General features: G+C 44.5%; 1 protein-coding gene across 1 annotated transcript in view; it reads left to right on the top strand.

Moving 5' to 3' along the window:
• LOC122556853 (putative ammonium transporter 1) overlaps nucleotides 1-8,027 on the top strand; it is a 197,060-nt gene extending 189,033 nt beyond the window's left edge. The window contains exon 9 of the mRNA XM_087995464.1: nucleotides 7,905-8,027. Within this exon, the coding sequence (XP_087851590.1) occupies nucleotides 7,905-7,979 (75 nt within the window). The 3' untranslated portion in view covers nucleotides 7,980-8,027. The remainder of the gene's footprint in view (nucleotides 1-7,904) is intronic.
• Nucleotides 8,028-19,880: the final 11,853 nt, after the last annotated feature.

Genomic DNA, 19,880 nt, shown 5'->3' with positions numbered 1-19,880 from the left:
GAACCTTCCAGCTCAGTGAGCAAACTTACATGTGTTACTGGTTTTGAGGTGAAGGCTTTCTTCTGTTGTGTTGATTTTTCTCTGCTGCTGCTTCCATGAGTGCTTCTGGCTACTCTTCTGTTCACACACTTATAGCTACTGTCTGAGCTTTCTTATAGTGATATTGCATTTTAGATTGGATTTTTTCCAATGTTATTACTTTGAAGTATTTAAGCAGTGGTTCCCCATGCTAAAGTCTATGGAACCAACTATTGGGAGCAAGTACAGTTACTAATTCCTTTTTCTGAGCTAAGGGCATATCTAATTAGTAGAGCATAAGCCATCGGTGAGTCACTAATGAGAACAGCTCTTGCCGTTAGCGATATATAAATCCAGATTTACTGATGGGCAGACAGTTGTTATTCCATAAACATAGATGGAAGTTGCTCATGGAGACCCTTTGGAGTTTCACCACAGCAGAATGTGAAGGAGCAGCCCAAGAAATTGAAATTTGTGCTGGGCAGTTCCTCTACACTAAGAACTCTCTGAAAGTCACCATTTAACCTGAAGATTTTGGAGGATCCCAATAAAATAAAGTAGTTACAGGTTGTTCTGCTGTAACACGTGTTTAGTCAATGCAAACTCCCTGTAATGTGATTGCAGAATTGGGAATGCTGTTTCTAAAGTGCCAATATTCAAAGTATGTGTTGACTGTAATGAGATTAAATTACAGCGCTGTTTCTAGAGTGCAATTTTTCTATGGTGCAGTGTTGCATAAGCACACAACCATTATGTTATGCAAGAACTGACTGTACTTAGGAAGCTGTGTAACAATTTAACAGAATGAAAATTGAAATAACTGCAGATGCTGGAAATCAGAGAAAAAAACTGAAGTTACTAGAAAAGCTCAGCACATCTGGCAGCATCTCTGGAGAGAAATCAGGGTTAACGTTTTGGATCCAGTGATCTTTCCTCAGAATTGATGGTAGCGAGGAGAAAGTTGTTTTTATATGCAGAAGATCGGATGGGGGAGGGGTTAAGGAGTAAACAATAGGTGGAGATAGAGCCCAAAGAGAGAAAAGAACAACTTCACAGCTTGAGCTTCTCCCATGTCTTTACCCCAAACCCCACACACCAGACCTAATATATGCAGCCCATTGTTAGGCACCAACAGTCTCCATTAACAGCTATTCAATCTGCTCATCTGATTGTAATCCACTCTGTCCAACTGTTTTCTATCTCTTTGAGCTCTATCTCCACCTATTGTTTACCCCTTAACCCCTCTCCCATCCTATCTTCTGTATAAAAATCAACTTTGTCCTAGCTACCATCTGTTCTGAGGAAAGGTCAGAACTTGAAACGTTAAACTCTAATTTCTCTCCACAGATTCTGCCAGCCCTGGTAAGCTTTTCCAGAAATTTCCATTTAAGTTTAACAACCCATAAGAGCTTGTTTAACTATTCCACAGAAACTAAGCAACTGTCTAACAGTGTCCTGTGTAACTATTTAACAGATCTCCATACTGACCGCCTAATCACTTTCACTCCCCAGATCCTGACTATATCCCCCACTATCACCAATCCGGACTGGGCAATTGACCTCCTGCTACTGTCGGACCTGCCAATCCTGCTGCCATGCCACTAACCTGACACCAACCCAAAACCTGACATCACCCTCCCTAGTCCCACTGGATCTGACCTATTCTAAATACTATATCAGTTATCTGACCCCAAACCGCATTGCACCCAATCACTCTGGCACAACACCCTTTCCACCTGGCATCTTATCCCGATTCAGCTGGCATCATTTCCCCCGTACCCATCCACCCTATCCCTTACGCAGCTAGCACCCAACCCAGCTGGTACTCTACTTAGCTGACATATTACCCCTAGCCATCTCCCCAAAATCCTAACATCACATTTAACTTAGACACTTGGCTTTTGAACGCAGCTATCAAAGTGGCTGTCAGGACCTTTCGAGTCGAGAGTGTGGTGCTGGAAAAGCACAGCAGGTCAGGCAGCGTCTGAGGAGCAGGAGAATTGATGTTTCAGGTATAAGCCCTTCATCAAGAATGACGATGGATACAGAGAGATTTGGCTATCTGGATTCAAAATTGGCTGGCTGACAGAAGGCAGAGAATGGTTGTAAATGGAAAGTATTCTGCCTGGAGGTCAGTGTTGAGTGGGGTCCTGCTGGGCTCTGATCTTGAGCCTCTGCTCTTTGTAGTTTTTATAAATGACTTTGATGAGGAGGTTAAGGGGTGGGTTAGTAAATTTGCAGATGACACTAAGGTTGGAGGTGGCGTTGATAGTATAGAGGGCCACTACAGGCTGCAGTGCAAAATAGACAGCTTGCAGAGCTGGGCTGAGAAATGGCAGATGGAATTCAACCTGGATAAATGCGAAGTGATGCATTTTGGGAGGTCGAACTCGAATGCTGAATATAGGATTGAAGACAGGATTCTTGGCAGTGTGGAGGAACAGAGGGATCTGGGGGTGCAAGTACATAGATCCCTCAAAGTTGCCACCCAAGTGGATAGGGTTGTTAAGAAAGCATTTGGTGTTTTGTCTTTCATTAACAGGGGATCGAGTTTAAGAGCCTTGAGGTTTTGCTGCAGCTCTACAAGTCCCTGGTGAGACCACACTTGGAATATTGTGTCCAGTTCTGGTCGCCCTCCTATAGGAAAAATACAGAGGCTTTGGAGAGGGTGCGAAGAAGGTTTACCAGGATGCTGCCTGGACTGGAGGGCTTGCCTTATAAAGAAAAGTTGAATAAGCTCGGACTTTTCTCTCGGGAGAGAAGGAGGAAGAGAGGAGACCTGATCGAGGTGTACAAAATAATGAGAGGAATAGATAGAGTCAATAGCCAGAGACATTTCCCCAGGGCAGGATTGACTGATACAAGAAGTCATAGTTTGAATATATTAGGAGGAAGGTATAAAGCAGACATCAGAGGTAGGTTCTTTACGCAGAGAGTTGTGAATACATAGAATACGTTGCTGCTATGGTGATGGAGCAGAGTCATTGGGGACATTTAAGCAACTGCTGGACATGCACATGGATAGCAGTGAGTTGAGGGGTGCGTAGGTTAAGTTACTATATTTGACATTCAGATTAAATCTCGGCACAACATCATGGGCCAAAGGGCCTGTTCTGTGCTGTACTTTTCTACGTTCTATGTTTGCCTTCCTCCGCGAGTTCCTCCATCAGGGTGGGAGCACGGCTCCACATTTCTGATGGAGCCCTGAACACAATCTCCTCTTAGAAATGTGGAGCTCCCCTCATTCGTTAAAAACAAGAGGCAAAGTGATAATCTATGTGAGCTGAGGAGAAAGTGAGGACGGCAGATGCTGGAGAGTCAGAGCCAAAAGCACAGCCGGTCAGGCTGCAGCCGAGGAGCAGGAGAGCCTACTATTCATGCATTAGCCCTTCATCAGGAATGTGAGATGCCAGCCTCACAATATCCAAACTTCTGTAAATGGTATAAGTTTTATGGACTAGTTCGGCATGGTTACAAAGACTATCAGGATCCAGAGTTAGCACATTGGAAACTTATGCTGGAGTGTTAATTCTCTTCTCTGATTGCTGAGACTTTGCAACATTGATGGATTGGTTGGAACTCAATGCAATCTTTAGCCTTCATCCTTTCAGAACCATATCTTAAACAACATCTGCCCAAACACACACAGTTAACATTTATGCGTAACTATTTTTACCACTCCACATCTACCCCCTAAGAATCTTACTTCAGAAATTCAGGCAGTTGGAGGTTTCACAATTATTACATTCTGTTCATACTTAGAAGATTGGTAAGACTTTATTTTCAGGAATGGTGATGTTACTTCTGATCTTGACTTTGATTCGTCAGTGAACAATGACCCAGATGATTTTTTTTCCACTGGACTCTCTACCCAAAGCTATTGTCAGATTGGGTAGAGGAGAAAGTGAGGTCTGCAGATGCTGGAGATCAGAGCTGAAAATGTGTTGCTGGAAAAGCGCAGCAGGTCAGGCAGCATCCAGGGAACAGGAGAATCGACGTTTCGGGCATAAGCCCTTCTTCAGATTGGGTAGAGGTGAAGCAATCTTCAACATTAATCCTTTCAAAATCATCATGGCCTTATACAAAATGACATCAGAAATCACGAAATCCACTGGGAGATGGCATTAAGCCACCCAACATTTGAATCCATCAAGGTGACCCAGAAGTGAATGAAAGGCAATCCAAAAGGGATATCATTAAAAAGCCACAAGCTGATATGATGCAACACAATAAGACCCTGCCAAGTCAACCCGAAAGTGACATCATCAAAAATCTCCAAGAATTGTTAGAAGTCACACCCTCCAAGACAACCAGGAAGTGACATATTTCTGAGTTCTACATACCCAAACAGGAAGTGATATCATGAAACTCCCCAACCAGGAAGTGATGGCTGTGAGACTCTGCTATCAGGATTAAATGAGCAGTTTTATGGATGTGTTCCAATAACAATAAAATGCTGGAAACAGGGGTTCAGTGAATGTGGATTGAAAAGTGTGTAAATGTCTCAATGAGTCAGTGACCTGATGAAATGACAAAGTCCCAGCCTCATAGTCCAATTGGACTCGGATCCTGGGGTTAAACTGGATTGATGGGAGGAGGGTGAACTGGGAATTGTGCCGGGCCCAAAGATAGTCAGGAATAATATAACCACAATCTAAACTCCAGGATTTACTGTTACTTCCCAGATAAGATGATTTCCCCTCCCTGTCCAAACTTTCATACACAATCCCTACACCCCATTCATTCCCATCAATCTGTACATCCCAGGAATGGGAACCTGAGCTGAAACTCTGGGAGCAGAGAACTTGGGGACAGACCTTAAATCTCTGGGGGTGAGGTGGATAGGGTTGTTCCTGTCCAGTCCACGTTACAGATCGCAGATTATTGGACAGAATCAAGTTGAAGTTTGCTGTTTTCGGATCCAGGTTCAGTGGGCTATTCCCTAAAGAGGAGAGAAGAGATTGGTCAGTCAGTTATTCCACACAGATCAATGAGTGACAGCTGTAAGGTAGGAGCATTAGTATTTCCTATTCACTATCAGTCCCATTTATCTGTAAGATTGGAATCTTCTCAAATTAAATAATGTCAGAATTCCCTGTTTGAGAGCAGTATGTGGGTCCCAGACATCACTCAGAACAAAAATTGCAGTGACATACACAGCAACAGTCAGTTTAATCACACAAATCCCTGGCACTGTGCATATGTTCTCCCCAACACAATGCAGGGAATTCACCATCACACAACACATCCCACAGCCTCTGAATTACAGCCTCCCAATTTCAGCACTGGCTATTCTGGCAACACATTGCTGACAGGAGGGTGTTCTGGGTTCTCTCCCTCATATTACTATTCTGAATACAAATGTGTGTTCTCTCTCGTTCCTGCGACTGTACCATTTTGAATTCAGGAGACTGTTCTGAGCTCGCACACTCCTGTTACTGTCCCTCCTGAATGCAAGAGTATGCCCTGGGTTCTGTCTCCTCCTGTTTCTGTCCCTCCTGACTGCAAGAGTATGCTCTGGGTTCTGTCTCCTACTGTTAGCTAAGCTGCAGAGCTGGGCTGAGAGGTGACAAATGGAGGTTAATGCGGACAAGTGTGAGGTGATTCACTTTGGTCGGAGTAACCGGAATGCAAAGTACTGGGCTAATGGTAAGATTCTTGGTAGTGTAGATGAGCAGAGAGATCTTGGTGTCCAGGTACACAGATCCTTGAAAGTTGCCACCCAGGTTGACAGAGTTGTTAAGAAGGCAAACAGTGTTTTAGCATTTATTAATAGAGGGATCGAGTTCTGGAACCATGAGGTTATGCTACAGCTGTACAAAACTCTGGTGTGGCCGCCCTTGGAGTATTGTGTACAGTTCTGGTCATCGCATTATAAAAAGGATGTGGAAGCTTTGGAAAGGGTGCAGAGGAGATTTACTAGGATGTTACCTGGTATGGAGGGAAGGTCTTACGAGGAAAGGTTGAGGGACTTGAGGCTGTTTTCGTTAGAGAGAAGAAGGTTGAGAGGTGACTTAATAGAGACAGATAAGATAATCAGAGGGTTAGATATGGTGGACAGGGAGAGCCTTTTTCCAAGTATGGTGATGGCGAGCACGAGGGGGCATAGCTTTAAATTGAGGGGCGATAGATATAGGACAGATGTCAGAAGTAGTTTCTTTACTCAGAGAGTAGTAAGGGTATGGAATGCTTTGCCTGCAACGGTAGTAGATTCTCCAACTTTAAGTACATTTAAGTTGTCATTGGACAAGCATATGGACGTACATGGAATAGTGTAGGTTAGATGGGCTTCAGATTGGTATGAAAGGTCGGTGCAACATCGAGGGCCGAAGGGCCTGTACTGCGCTGTAATGTTCTATGTTACTGTAATTTTGATGTTCGATTCCTTTCACATTAAACAATAACATATTATTAAAGAATAATTTTGATGTTCAATTTCTTTCACATTAAACAATATAATTCTATGTGCTTTTCTGATTACTTGTGGTTTCCTTTCACAAGTTTTTTTTGTGATTCATTCACGAGGACATGCCAAATCCTCTGCATCTCAAAACTCTGTAACCACTTACCATTTAAATAATATGCTTCTTTTTCATTCTTTCTGCCCAAATGGATAACTTCATACCTTCGTACATTATACTCTACTTGACAAATCTTTTCCCATTCAGTTAACCTAACTCTGTCACTTGGTAGCCACATTATGTCCCCTACACAACTTACTTTCTTACCCCTACACGACATTTGCAAGTTTAGGAGTTGTATCTTCCATCTCTACATCTAAATCATTTAAATAAAATATAAAATATTGAGTAAACAGTAAAAGGTTAAGCATGCATCAGTGAGGGCGGTAGAACTCCTCACATGATGTTCGGTCAGATATGAGGAAAGAGTGATTTGAACAATGGAACAGGCTCAAGAGATTATATCAAAATCCCTTCTGTAAATTAAATTCTGTGGCTCCCTGTTCTTTCTGAATTCACAAGCACTCTCTTAGGTCCAGGGTGTGAAACTCAGACCAATACAGTGCTGTGAGGAAAGAACAGGAGCAGGAACTCAAGCCTTGAATCCCTGATTGAAGAAATGTGACTAAAAGAGAAAGGGTCAAACAGGAATAGAGGATTAATAGCAAAATGAGAGGGCTAAACACAAATTGCAGATCCCTGTTTCAGATTGTAAACACATCTTGGAATATTCCTGGTCTCCCACTGACCCTAGTTGAAAGGAGGCTGTTCCCTGGGACAGGGGCTACCCTAAAGGAGTCATGTGGGGAAGGAGTTACATTTGATAGGTCACTGTAATTGGTGAAAGCTGGCAGTGTAAACAGAGCACACTGTGATTGGGAAATGTGACACTGAGATCGAGCCTCCTTTATATCACTCAATGATTTGTTATAGATTCCATCTTTATATATTCCTACATTATGATGATCACTGCATTTCAAAACAGAACTTAATGGTTGTAATCAAATTTTGGATGTTGTGAAGTTGTGAAAGTTGCTATATGAATACAATTCTTCCTCTATTCCTAAACACACTGGCAGTACTGAGGAGCAGTGTTTCTTTAAGAAGCTGTCTTGATTTACAGTGTGTAAATCTGCCAGTTGATCCATTGTCAGGGTACAGCGAGCAATCATTAATATTTGCAATTTTGCATTTCTTTCCTGCTTTGCTTTTGATTTTTCAGTAAGCCTGAAATTGAATTTTACTTTGCAGAAATTGATTTAAATCTGGGTATGATTGTGTTTCAGATCAAGTTACACAGTTATTCAATTCTTCTCCAAGAACTTTCCTTACACATCATATTCACAATTGTTATTTTGACTGAACATTTGTTTATCTTTCGATGCGCCGCTGCAGACAATAAAATTGTTTTCTACTGTTTAAAAGGGGAACTGTTCGAACCACGTTCACCTGAATGACTCTTCAACTCCAAGTCACAATAATAAACTGCCTTACACATAAGGTGACCAACGAAATGGAAACAGAGCTTTTTTGGGGAGCAGTATGTCGTAAATGTTAGCATGTCAGAGACACCATCAAGGATGTGTAAGTAGTCTACAAAGTCTGTAGATTTTGCAAAGACTATGGGAAGCAGTTGATACAGAATCATTGTTGCTAAGCCATTACGTAGGTAAGTCTGGTTTAAGCCGTGAAGTGCTGAAATGAAACAAAAACTAGCCTTAAATGCACACTGTCTCCAGCATTCGGTACTCCATGTGCAGTGATCAACACCACCATTGAAGACAATGGAGGAAAGGACTTCGACAGAATGATTAATTGGAGACTTTACCATTGCATAATACTTTGGAAACTTGGTGACATATGTCACAAGGGTTTATCAATTTAAGGATAATTCCTAGACAAACTAGTTTGAGATTGTTACTTATACTCTGACAAAGTTGCCTTTCTATCCTTTTTTAAAAATGTATATAGTGTTTTCTTTTCCTTCACACAATTTTCTTTCATTCTTTTTTCTTTATATTATAATTTATAGTCATTATATTATCAATAATAATAATTAACCAATAAAATTGTTATTTTAATGCCATACTTGGTATTGAATATCTCTTTGAATATAACTGAGATTCTGGAAAGAACTCTTACTCTACACCTTCCTGGTGAGCCAATAAAATTGTTATTTTAATGCAATACCTGGTAATGAGAATGTGTCTGAACATAAGTGAGACTCTAGAAAGGAGTCACATTCTACAGCATCCTGGTGAGCCAGCCAGAAGCCTAAAGACAAGCATGGATGGATGCCCCAGTGATAAAATTTCCTCTTAAACAGGAGTGGGTCCAGGATCCTTGGGTTATACCAGAGATGGGTTATCTAGTAGATGTGACAGAAGTGTGGATAAGATCTGCGTTTGGCAGCTGTCCACATTACAACTTAATGAGAAAAACGATGAAACTTCGATATGATTCAGAGAATAGTTAGTAGGAATCAAGTTGCATCGCAGATTCTGGAATACTGTTCAAAAAGGAAAGGAACAAATTTGTGTTTTCCTTTTGCTCCATTTGGCTGTATGAAGCTGTTGTTGGAAGTTGAGCAGTTTTGTCACTTCCCTTGAAGCAAAGTTGTTGTTAAATTGTATAAATATTGCTGAGGTTTAGTTTAACAGGAATGAAGGGTATTGGCCTAATGGTACGATCCTTGGTAGTGTGGATGAGCAGAGAGATCTTGGTGTCCATGTATATAGATCCCTGAAAATTGCCACCCAGTTTAGTAGGTTGTTAAGAAGGCATACGGTGTGTTAGTTCTTAATGGTATAGGGATTGAATTTCAGAGCCATATTGCAGCGGTACAAAGCTCTAGTGCAGCCGCACTTGGAGTATTGCGTACAGTTCTAGTCACCACATTATAGGAAGGATGTGGAAGCATTAGAAAGGGTTCAGAGGAGATTTACCAGGATGTTGCCTGGTATGGAGAGAAGGTCTTATGAAGAAAGGCTGAGGGATTTGAGGTTGTTTTTGTTAGAGAGAAGAAGGTTAAGAGGTGATTTAATAGAGATATACAAGATGATCAGAGGATTAGAGAGGGTGGACAGTGGGAGCCTTTTTCCTCAGATGGTGATGGCTAGCATGAGGATACATAGCTTTAAATTGAGGGGTGATAGATATAGGACAGATATCAAAGGTAGGTTCTTTACTCAGAGAGTAGTAAGGGTGTGGAATGCCCTGTCTGCAACAGTAGTAGACTTGCCAACATTAAAGGCATTTAAATGGTCATTGAATAAACATGTGGATGATAATGGAATAGTGTAGATTAGATGGGCTTTAGATTGGTTTCACAGGCCAATGCAATATCATGGGCCAAAGGACCTGTACTGTGCTATTATGGTCTATGTTCTGTGTTCTGTGTTTAAGTGGGAGAAAGCTGCTAACAGTGAGTGATTTATTGGTATCCAATTGAAAGTATTTTCAGGGTTCAGGGTATGACTTTAAACCTAAGCTGGATGGAACTCACACCCAACAACAAGGTAGGTGAAGCTCCAACCCATTCCAGGGAGGAACGTCCACGCAGATTCAATGGGGCCTAATGGTGAATCTCAGGTTCTTGACTCACTTACACACAGGCAGCTGACATAAAAGTCCAGGGATATTCCCTGCTGTCTGAACACAACTAACCCGACCTGCTCTCATTCCCTTAGATTGGTGAAAAGCTGTACATTCTTACTGATGGCTCCCAATATGTCTGTGTGGTACATTTCCCATCCCTTCAGCTTCTTTTGGAGTTGTTGAGATATATTGGACAGGTTGAGGATGACCACTGGAACATCTGGCTCTGTGATTCTCTTTGTCTCTTTAACTCTGGAATTGAAGAGGAGAGAATGGTTTAATCAGTGGGACATTTCAGGTCAGAACCCAAAGGGGAATGAGTGATCGATGCAACAACCTGTCCCCTCTTCTAGTCCTCGTACTGACTCCCCCACCCTGCAGCAACCCATCCTGAAAATGTCAGGATCTCGGGATTTGCACTCTCTCCTGTATTCATTCTGGACTGTACACGTTCAGTGGGAACCTGTTGCTTCAGAGCAGTTCAGAAGAAGAGTGACTAGACCTGAACTCTGAAGGTTAACTCTGCTTTCTTTCTACGGATGTTGCAGACCTGCTGAAGTTTCCCAGCAATTTTTGTTTTTTGAAAGGGAAAATTGGCACGTATGCCTTCTCCATATAAAGCTTGGCAAATCCAACATAGTCAACTAGTACCCCAGGTGAAAATTCCTGATGAAGTGCTCCTGCCTGAAACATCGATTCTCCTGCTCCTCGGATGCTGCCTGACCTGCTGTGCTTTTCCAGCACCACTCTAATCTTGACTCTAATCTCCAGTATCTGCAGTCCTCACTTTTGCCTAGTACCACAGTAGCTTATTTCCAATCACCATAAGCAAAGTGATAAAAGACATTGTCAACAATGCTGTTAAAGAACATTCATGAATCAATATCCTGCTGCTAATGGACACTCAGTTTGCATTCTGCACTGACCACTCAGCCTCTGACCTCATTCCAGCCTTGGTCCATTTGCATCAAAGAGATGAATGCAACTAAATGAGGCGAGAATCAATGCCTTAATATCAAGACTGCATCAAATTGACTGTGGCGACAAGGTGACTGAGCGAAACCGGAGTGAATGGAAATTTGTGATTTTCAAATCTATTCTCTGCTCAGTCTCTTTCCACTGTCCTGGAGCCTCAACAAGATCAGTAATGTGACCCCAACCTGACCCCTTCTGCTCCCGTGTCAATCTTAACACAAGTCAGGACATCGATGAGGCTCCTGGGAAAGGGTATCAGGGTCGAACCAACATTTGAAATGATGATGTTATTGAGATGGTGACTAGATTATGAGAGGAGGTCAGGGGGAGGTCTGCACCATCAATTGCCCGGCCACAAATCAGAGGCTGGAGGAGTGGGCGAGCAAAATTCAGTGTTAAAGCTTAGCTTCTTTTAGCATCCGTTGTAACAGGAGACTCTCAGTCATCACAGGGAGCCTTTGGCCTCCCCCAGTTCTGATCTTTCAACTCTAATTTATGATCAACAACCTCCCAAAGGGGTCTCTGCAGTTTCTGTTTCCCTCGCTGCGTGATGGAGGACACTCCTATGGATCCCCCATTGTCCCTGTCACATGTTTCACTCTCATCGTATGGACATTTGTCAATCACCAGCTATTGAGTGGGAGTCTGATATAGAGAATTTAAACGTGGCACGGCCATTACGACTGACAAGACCCTTACATCCCAGCCTTGCAGGAGTCATCACAAAATCTCAGGTAAATGACCTGGGGTGTTGAAATTTGAATTCCACGGAAATAAGAATCTGGAATTATTAACTGCTCAAGTGGTGACTCTACAATCTCCTTCAATTGACACAGATTAGTAATGAGGTAAAAACAATGACTGCAGATGCTGGAAACCAGATTCTGGATTAGTGGTGCTGGAAGAGCACAGCAATTCAGGCAGCATCCGAGGACAGGAAAAATCGACGTTTCGGGCAAAAGCCCTTCATCAGGAATAAAGGCAGAGAGCCTGAAGCATGGAGAGATAAGCTAGAGGAGGGTGGGGGTGGGGAGAGAGTAGCATAGAGTACAATAGGTAGGTGGGGAAGGAGATGAAGGTGATAGGTCAGGGAAGAGAGGGTGGAGTGGATAGGTGGAAAAGGAGCTGGGCAGGTCGGACAAGTCCGGACAGGTCGAGTTACTGGAGGTTAGAAACTAGGATGAGGTGGGGGAAGGGGCAATGAGGAAACTGTTGAAATCCACATTGATGCCCTGGGGTTGAAGTGTTCCGAGGCGGAAGATGAGGCGTTCTTCCTCCAGGCGTCTGGTGGTGAGGGAGCGGCGGTGGAGGAGGCCCAGCACCTCCATATCCTCGGCAGAGTGGGAGGGGGAGTTGAAATGTTGAGCCACTGGGCGATTTGGTTGATTGATGCGGGTGTCTCTGAGACATTCCACCCTGACCTTCCTGGACCTCTCCATCTCCCTCCCCTTCCTGGACCTCTCCATCTCCATCAGTGACGACCGACTTGACACTGACATTTTCTACAAACCCACCGATTCCCACAGCTACCTGGATTACACCTCTTCCCACCCTACCTCTTGCAAAAATGCCATCCCGTATTCCCAATTCCTCCGCCTCCGCCGTATCTGCTCCCAGGAGGAGCGGTTCCACCATAGAACACACCAGATGGCCTCCTTCTTTAGAGACCGCAATTTCCCTTCCCACGTGGTTAAAGATGCCCTCCAACGCATCTCATCCACATCCCGCACCTCCGCCCTCAGACCCAACCCCTCCAACCGCAACAAGGACAGAACGCCCCTGGTGCTCACCTTCCACCCTACCAACCTTCGCATAAACCAAATCATCCGCCGACATTTCCGCCACCTCCAAACAGACCCCACCACCAGGGATATATTTCCCTCCCCACCCCTCTCCGCCTTCCGCAAAGACCGTTCCCTCCGTGACTACCTGGTCAGGTCCACGCCCCCCTACGACCCACCCTCCCATCCTGGCACTTTCCCCTGCCACCGCAGGAACTGTAAAACCTGTGCCCACACCTCCTCCCTCACCTCCATCCAAGGCCCTAAAGGAGCCTTCCACATCCATCAAAGTTTTACCTGCACATCCACTAATATCATCTATTGTATCCGTTGCTCCCGATGCGGTCTCCTCTACATTGGGGAGACTGGACGCCTCCAAGCAGAGCGCTTTAGGGAACATCTCAGAGACACCCGCATCAATCAACCAAATCGCCCAGTGGCTCAACATTTCAACTCCCCCTCCCACTCTGCCGAGGATATGGAGGTGCTGGGCCTCCTCCACCGCCGCTCCCTCACCACCAGACGCCTGGAGGAAGAACGCCTCATCTTCCGCCTCGGAACACTTCAACCCCAGGGCATCAATGTGGATTTCAACAGTTTCCTCATTTCCCCTTCTCCCACCTCATCCTAGTTTCTAACCTCCAGTAACTCGACCTGTCCGGACTTGTCCGACCTGCCCAGCTCCTTTTCCACCTATCCACTCCACCCTCTCTTCCCTGACCTATCACCTTCATCTCCTTCCCCACCTACCTATTGTACTCTATGCTACTCTCTCCCCACCCCCACCCTCCTCTAGCTTATCTCTCCATGCTTCAGGCTCTCTGCCTTTATTCCTGATGAAGGGCTTTTGCCCGAAACGTCGATTTTGCCTGTCCTCGGATGCTGCCTGAATTGCTGTGCTCTTCCAGCACCACTAATCCAGAAGCAGATTAGTAATGCTTCACCGAAGACTCTCACTGATTATTTTGCCTAGTCATGGTGATGAAACGTCTGAAACCAAACCTTCCAGCTCAGCAAGCTAACTTAGATACTTATCATCAACCTGAGCTACAAATCTTCTCAAGAATTGCTATCAGTAATATATATTTGGGAAAGAAATCTGTTATCCCTACCTTCTCTGGTCCACATGACTCCAGATCCATTGAATTCGGGTTGGCATTTGACTGCCCTCTGACGTGGCCAAGCAAGCCACTCAGTTGGAGCAAAACTGCTTAACAGTTAAAGAAAGGAATGAAACCCATCAAGCCACTGCACCAGACCCCAGGTACCAGAAACAACAATTAAAAACCCAATCCAGTTGACCCCGTAAAGTCCTCCTTAGGAGCCATTGGGAATAGTGCCAAAATTGGGAGAACTATCCCACAAACTACACACATAACATCTTGGCATAGCCATTATCACGGAATCATATCTGACAAGGTCCCAGATAACATCCTGGGGCATGTATGCCATACTGGCAGGCCAAAATCACAAGAGGTAACGACACCATTGGAATACTGTTGGCCAAGAATTGTGTTTGAAGCTCTCAATATAGAATCCTGAATTTTAATGGCATCACCTCAATCATGGGCAAGGAAATCTCCTGCTGATTACCGCATAAAGCAATCCTGTTGCCTGATGACTCAGTACTCCTCCGTGTTGGACACCAATAGAATGAAACACTAAAGGCAGCAATGGCACAAAATGGGCTCCAAGGGGCTTCAAGATCCACAAGTAAAAGTGGCTTGGTCAGACCCATTACTGACCAAGCTGGCTGAGTGTAAAGGACATAGCTGTTAGCGGGATGGGACCATTCGCCGCCGCCGATTAGCCACTGCCCTTTCACTGCCGAGGACACTTTGCCACTGCCCATTGGCTGCTGAGGACGATTCGCCACCGCAAGTGTTTGTAACTCATTTTTATGTATAAACCAATAAAATGATATTTATCTCACCTCTTTTTTAATCAATATATACTATGTTGTTGTATAAATAAAGGACACTGAGAAGTATGAAAGAACAGGCGGGAGGGAAAACAATCACTACATATATATTTTTCCGGTGGCGAATAGTCTCCAGAGGTCAAACGACCCCAGTGGAGAAATGCTGTTGGCGAACCGGCAGTGGCTAATTGGCGGCAGCGAATCGTCACCAACCGAGCTGTTAGATTGGGTTTTCAGCGGGTAATCAGGGAACCAACAAGATGTAAAATCAACTCGATCGCACCCTGTCCAATGTATCCATCGATGTCAGTATCAGTAACGGTGACTGCTACATCTCTGACACTATGGGCCATTGGCAGCAGCAGAACTACCATTTACCAATTTGAATTATTCCACACAATGTTAAGAAACAGCTGAAGACACTGAACACTGCAAGCGATACAATATACTGGCAACAGAACTGAAGACTTGTGCTTGAGAATGAGTTGTGCAGGTGGCCAGGTTGTTCCACTGCTGCTGAAATATGACATTTGCCAGACAATGTGGAAAATGTTGGACACTACCCTGAAGATTACCTGCAGAGCTGTCCTTAGACAACAATAATTAACTAGGAGACAGTGAGGACTGCAGATGCTGGAGATCAGAGTCAAGAGTGTAGTGCTGGAAAAGCACATCAGGTCAGGCAGCATCTGAGAAGCAGGAGAATCGACATTTCGGGCATAAGCTCTTCATCAGCACGACACTCTTGACTACAATAATTAACACCCAGCAATCTCAAAGAACTGCAGATGCTGGAAATCAGAAACAAAAACAGAAAAACAAAAACTTGACATACTCTTGGGAAATAAGGCAGGGCAAGTGACTGAGGAGCACTTTGGGGCCAGCGACCATAATTCTATTAGATTTAAAACAATGCTGGAAAAGGACAGACCAGATCTAAAAGTTGAAGTTCTAAATTGGAGAAAGGCCAATTTTGACGGTATTAGGCAAGAACTTCCGAAAGTTGATTGGAGCAGATGTTCACAGGTAAAGGGACGGCTGGAAAATGGGAAGCCTTCAGAAATGAGATAACGAGAATCCAGAGAAGGAATATTCCTGTTAGGGTGAAAGGAAAGGCTGGTAGGTATAGGGAATGCTGGATGACTAAAGAAATTGAGGGTTTGGTTAAGAAAAAGAAGGAAGCATATGTCACATGTAGACAGGATAGATTGGGTGAATCCTTAGAAGAGTATAAAGGCAGTAGGAGTATACTTAAGAGGGAAATCAGGAAGGCAAAAAGGGGACATGAGATAGCTTTGGCAAATAGAGTTAAGGAGAATCCAAAGAGTTTTTACAAATACATTAAGGACAAAAGGGTAACTAGGGAGAGAATAGGGCCCCTCAAAGAACAGCAAAGTGGCCTTTGTGTGGAGCCGCAGAAAATGGGGGAGATACTAAATGAGTATTTTGCATCAGTATTTACTGTGGAAAAGGATATGGAACATATAGACTGTAGGGAAATAGATGGTGATATCTTGCAAAATGTCCAGATTACAGAGGAGGAAGGGATGGATGTCTTGAAATGCATAAAGGTGGATAAATCCCCAGGACCTGATCAGGTGGACCCTAGAATGCTTTGGGAAGCTAGAGAAGTGATTGCTGGGCCTCTTGCTGAGATATTTATATAATCAATAGTCACAGGTGAGGTGCTGGAAGACTGAAGGTTGGCTAACATGGTGCCACTGTTTAAGAAGAGTGGTAAGGATAAGCCAGGGAACTATAGACCAGTGGGCCTGACGTCAGTAGTGGGCAAGTTGTTGGAGGGAATCCTGAGGGACAGGATGTACATGTATTTGGAAAGGCAAGGACTGATTAGGGATAGTCAACATGGCTTTGAGCGTGGGAAATCATATCTCATAAACTTGATTGTGTTTTTTGAAGAAGTAACAAAGAGGATTGATGACGGCAGAGTGGTAGATGTGATCTATATGGAATTCAGTAAGACGTTCGACAAGGTTTCCCATGGGAGACTGATTAGCAAGGTTAGATTTCATGGAATACAGGGAGAACTAGCCATTTGGATGTAGAACTGGCTCAAAGGTAGAAGAGAGAGGGTGGTGGTGGAGGGTTGTTTTTCAGACTGGAAGCCTGTGGCCAGTGGAGTGCCACAAGAATCGATGTTGGGTCCTCTACTTTTTGACATTTACATAAATGATTTGAATGCGAACATATGAGGTACAGTTAGTAAGTTTGCAGGTGACACCAAAATTGGAGGTGTAGTGGACAGCGAAGACAGTTACCTCAAATTACAACAGGCTCTTGACCAGATGGGCCAATGGGCTGAGAAGTGGCAGATGGAGTTTAATTCAGATAAATGCGAAGTGCTGCATTTTGGGAAAGCATATCAGGGCAGGACGTATGCACTTAATGGTAAGGTCCTAGGGAGTGTTGCTGAACAAAAAGACCTTGGAGTGCAAGTTCATAGCTCCTTGAAAGTGGAGTCACAGGTAGATAGGATAGTGAAGGTGGCGTTTGGTATACTTTCCTTTATTGGTCAGAGTATTGAGTACAGGAGTTGGGAGGTCATGTTGTGGCTGTACAGGACATTGGTTAGGCCACTGTTGGAATATTGCGTGCAATTCTGGTCTCCTTCCTATCGGAAAGATGTTGTGAAACTTGAAAGGGTTCAGAAAAGATTTACAAGGATGTTGGAAGATTTGAGCTAAAGGGAGAGGCTGAACAGACTGGGGCTGTTTTCCCTGGAGTGTCAGAGGCTGAGGGGTGACCTTATAGAGGTTTACAAAGTTATGAGGGGCATGGATAGGGTAAATAGGCAAAGTCTTTTCCCTGGGATCGGCGAGTCCTGAACTAGAGGGCATAGGTTAAGGGTGAGAGGGGAAAGATATAAAAGAGACCTAAGGGGCAACTTTTTCACAAAGAGGGTGGTACGTGAATGGAATGAGCTGCCAGAGGATGTGGTGGAGACTGGTACAATTGCAACATTTAACGGTCTTTTCGCATCAGAGAGCGGCGGGAGCTGGGCGGAAGTGAAGGCAGAGCGCAAAGCAGGTCGGGAAGGTAAGTGATTGTTATTAGAGTGGGTGTGTTCTAGACTCCAGGTCCTACAAAGTAGGGCCTCCTCCTTTAACCTAAATTAAGAGTCCACAGACTTGCCCCAAAAAGAAGTTCCTGTGGATTGAAGAGTGAGGCTTTAGCTCAGGAGTCTTTGACAAGGAGGTTGAGTGAAGTGATTACGCCACAGTTGAAGAGTGTGAGGACATGACTGTCAAGCTGGTTCAGTGTGCTACGTGCTTGATGTGGGAGGTCAACGACTCTGGTGTGTCTGGCTCGTATAAGTGTGGAAGGTGTGTGTACGTTCAGCTACTGACAGAGCATATTGCAGCACTGTTGAAAGAACTCGAGGACCTTAGGCTCATCTGAGAGAACGAGAACTTTCTGGACAAGACCTTCAGCGAGGTTATTACACCAATCATACCAGAAGAGAGCAGAAGAGAGCAGACAATGAGGAAGGCAGAGAGGAGACAGGTGCAAGAGACCCCAGGGGAAGTACCTGTCAGGAACAAGTTGAAGCTTTTGGAAACAGTAGAGACAGATGACACTGCCAGTCCGCGAGGCGGCCAGGTCTGTTAATCAAACGTTGGCGCAGAGGCAGAGCGGAAGAGTCGGACATCGCACAGAGTCGTGGTAATAGGGGACTCCATAGTGAGAGGAACTGACCGGGGTTTTTGTGGTAGCAGAAGGGATTTAAGGATGGTGTTTTGCTTTCCTGGTGCTAGAGTGAAAGACATCACAGACAGAGTGCAGGAAATCCTCAAGGACGAAGGTGAAGAGCCAGAGGTGGTGGTACATGTCGGCCCAAAGATGTTGGGAAGAGAAGGAGGAACATACTACAGCGGGACTTCGGAGAACTAGGAAGAAAGCTGAAAAGCAGGATGTCCAAGGTGGTTATCTCTGGTTTGCTTCCTGTTGCTCGGGCTGGTGAGGCCAGAAACAGGGAGATAATGGACTTGAACGTGTGGCTGGGGAACTGGTGCAGGAAGCAAGGATTTAAATTCATGGATCACTGGGGTATGTTTTATGGTAAGCATAAATTCTACAAGAGAGACGGTTTGCACCTTAATAGGTTAGGGACCAGCATTCTGGCAGGTAGGTTTGCTACTGCAACACAGCTACGTTTAAACTAAGTAGTGGGGGGGAGGGGACAAACTGGATGTTTAAGAAGGAATTTGAAGGGAAAGTTAGAACAAGAGAAGTCAAGAAAGACAACTGTATCAATGAGGCAGAAAACTCAGAAAGGGATCATGCTGTAAGGTTGAGTGAAATAGGAGTTGATGGGAAGGGTGAGGGCAGTAACAAATTAAAAATGCTATACATGAATGCACGAAGCATTAGAAATAAGATGGATGAGTTTGAGGCTCTTTTGGAAATTGGCAGATACGATTAGATTGGATTACATTACAGTGTGGAAACAGGCCCTTCGGCCCAACAAGTCCACACCAACCCGCCGAAACGAAACCCACCCATACCCCTACATTTACCCCTTACCTAACACTACGGGCAATTTAGCATGGCCAATTCACCTGACCTGCACATCTTTGGACTGTGGGAGGAAACCAGAGCACCTGGAGGAAACCCACGCAGACACGGGGAGAACGTGCAAACTCCACACAGTCAGTCGCCTGAGACGGGAATTGAACGCGGGTCTCTGGCGCTGTGATGCAGCAGTGCTAACCACTGTGCCACCATGCCACCCACGATATTGTGGGGATAACTGAGACGTGGCTTCAAGTGTACAGGGCCTGGGAAATGAATATTCAAGGATACACGTGCTATCGTAAGGACAGACTGACGTGCAGAGGGGTTGGGGTGGCCATGTTGGTAAGGGATGATATTCAGTCCCTTGCGCGGGGGGACCTAGAATCAGGGGATGTAGAGTCAGTGTGGATAGAGCTGAGAAATACTAAGGGTAAAAAGACCTTCTTGGAAGTCATCTACAGGCCCCCAAACAGTAGTCTGGATGTCGGATGTAAGTTGAATCAGGAGCTGAAACTGGCCTGTCGCAAAGATGTCACTACAGTTGTTATGGGGGATTTTAACATGCAGGTAGACTGAGAGAATCAGGATGGT

Source organism: Chiloscyllium plagiosum, unplaced genomic scaffold (genome assembly GCF_037043375.1).
Source record: "Chiloscyllium plagiosum isolate Xiang-an unplaced genomic scaffold, Cpla_swu_hap1 HiC_scaffold_16, whole genome shotgun sequence".
In the NCBI taxonomy this organism is placed as follows: Eukaryota; Metazoa; Chordata; class Chondrichthyes; order Orectolobiformes; family Hemiscylliidae; genus Chiloscyllium; species Chiloscyllium plagiosum.
The sequence above is the reverse complement of the archived record's forward strand: the minus strand, read 5'-3'. Positions and strand labels throughout refer to the sequence as shown.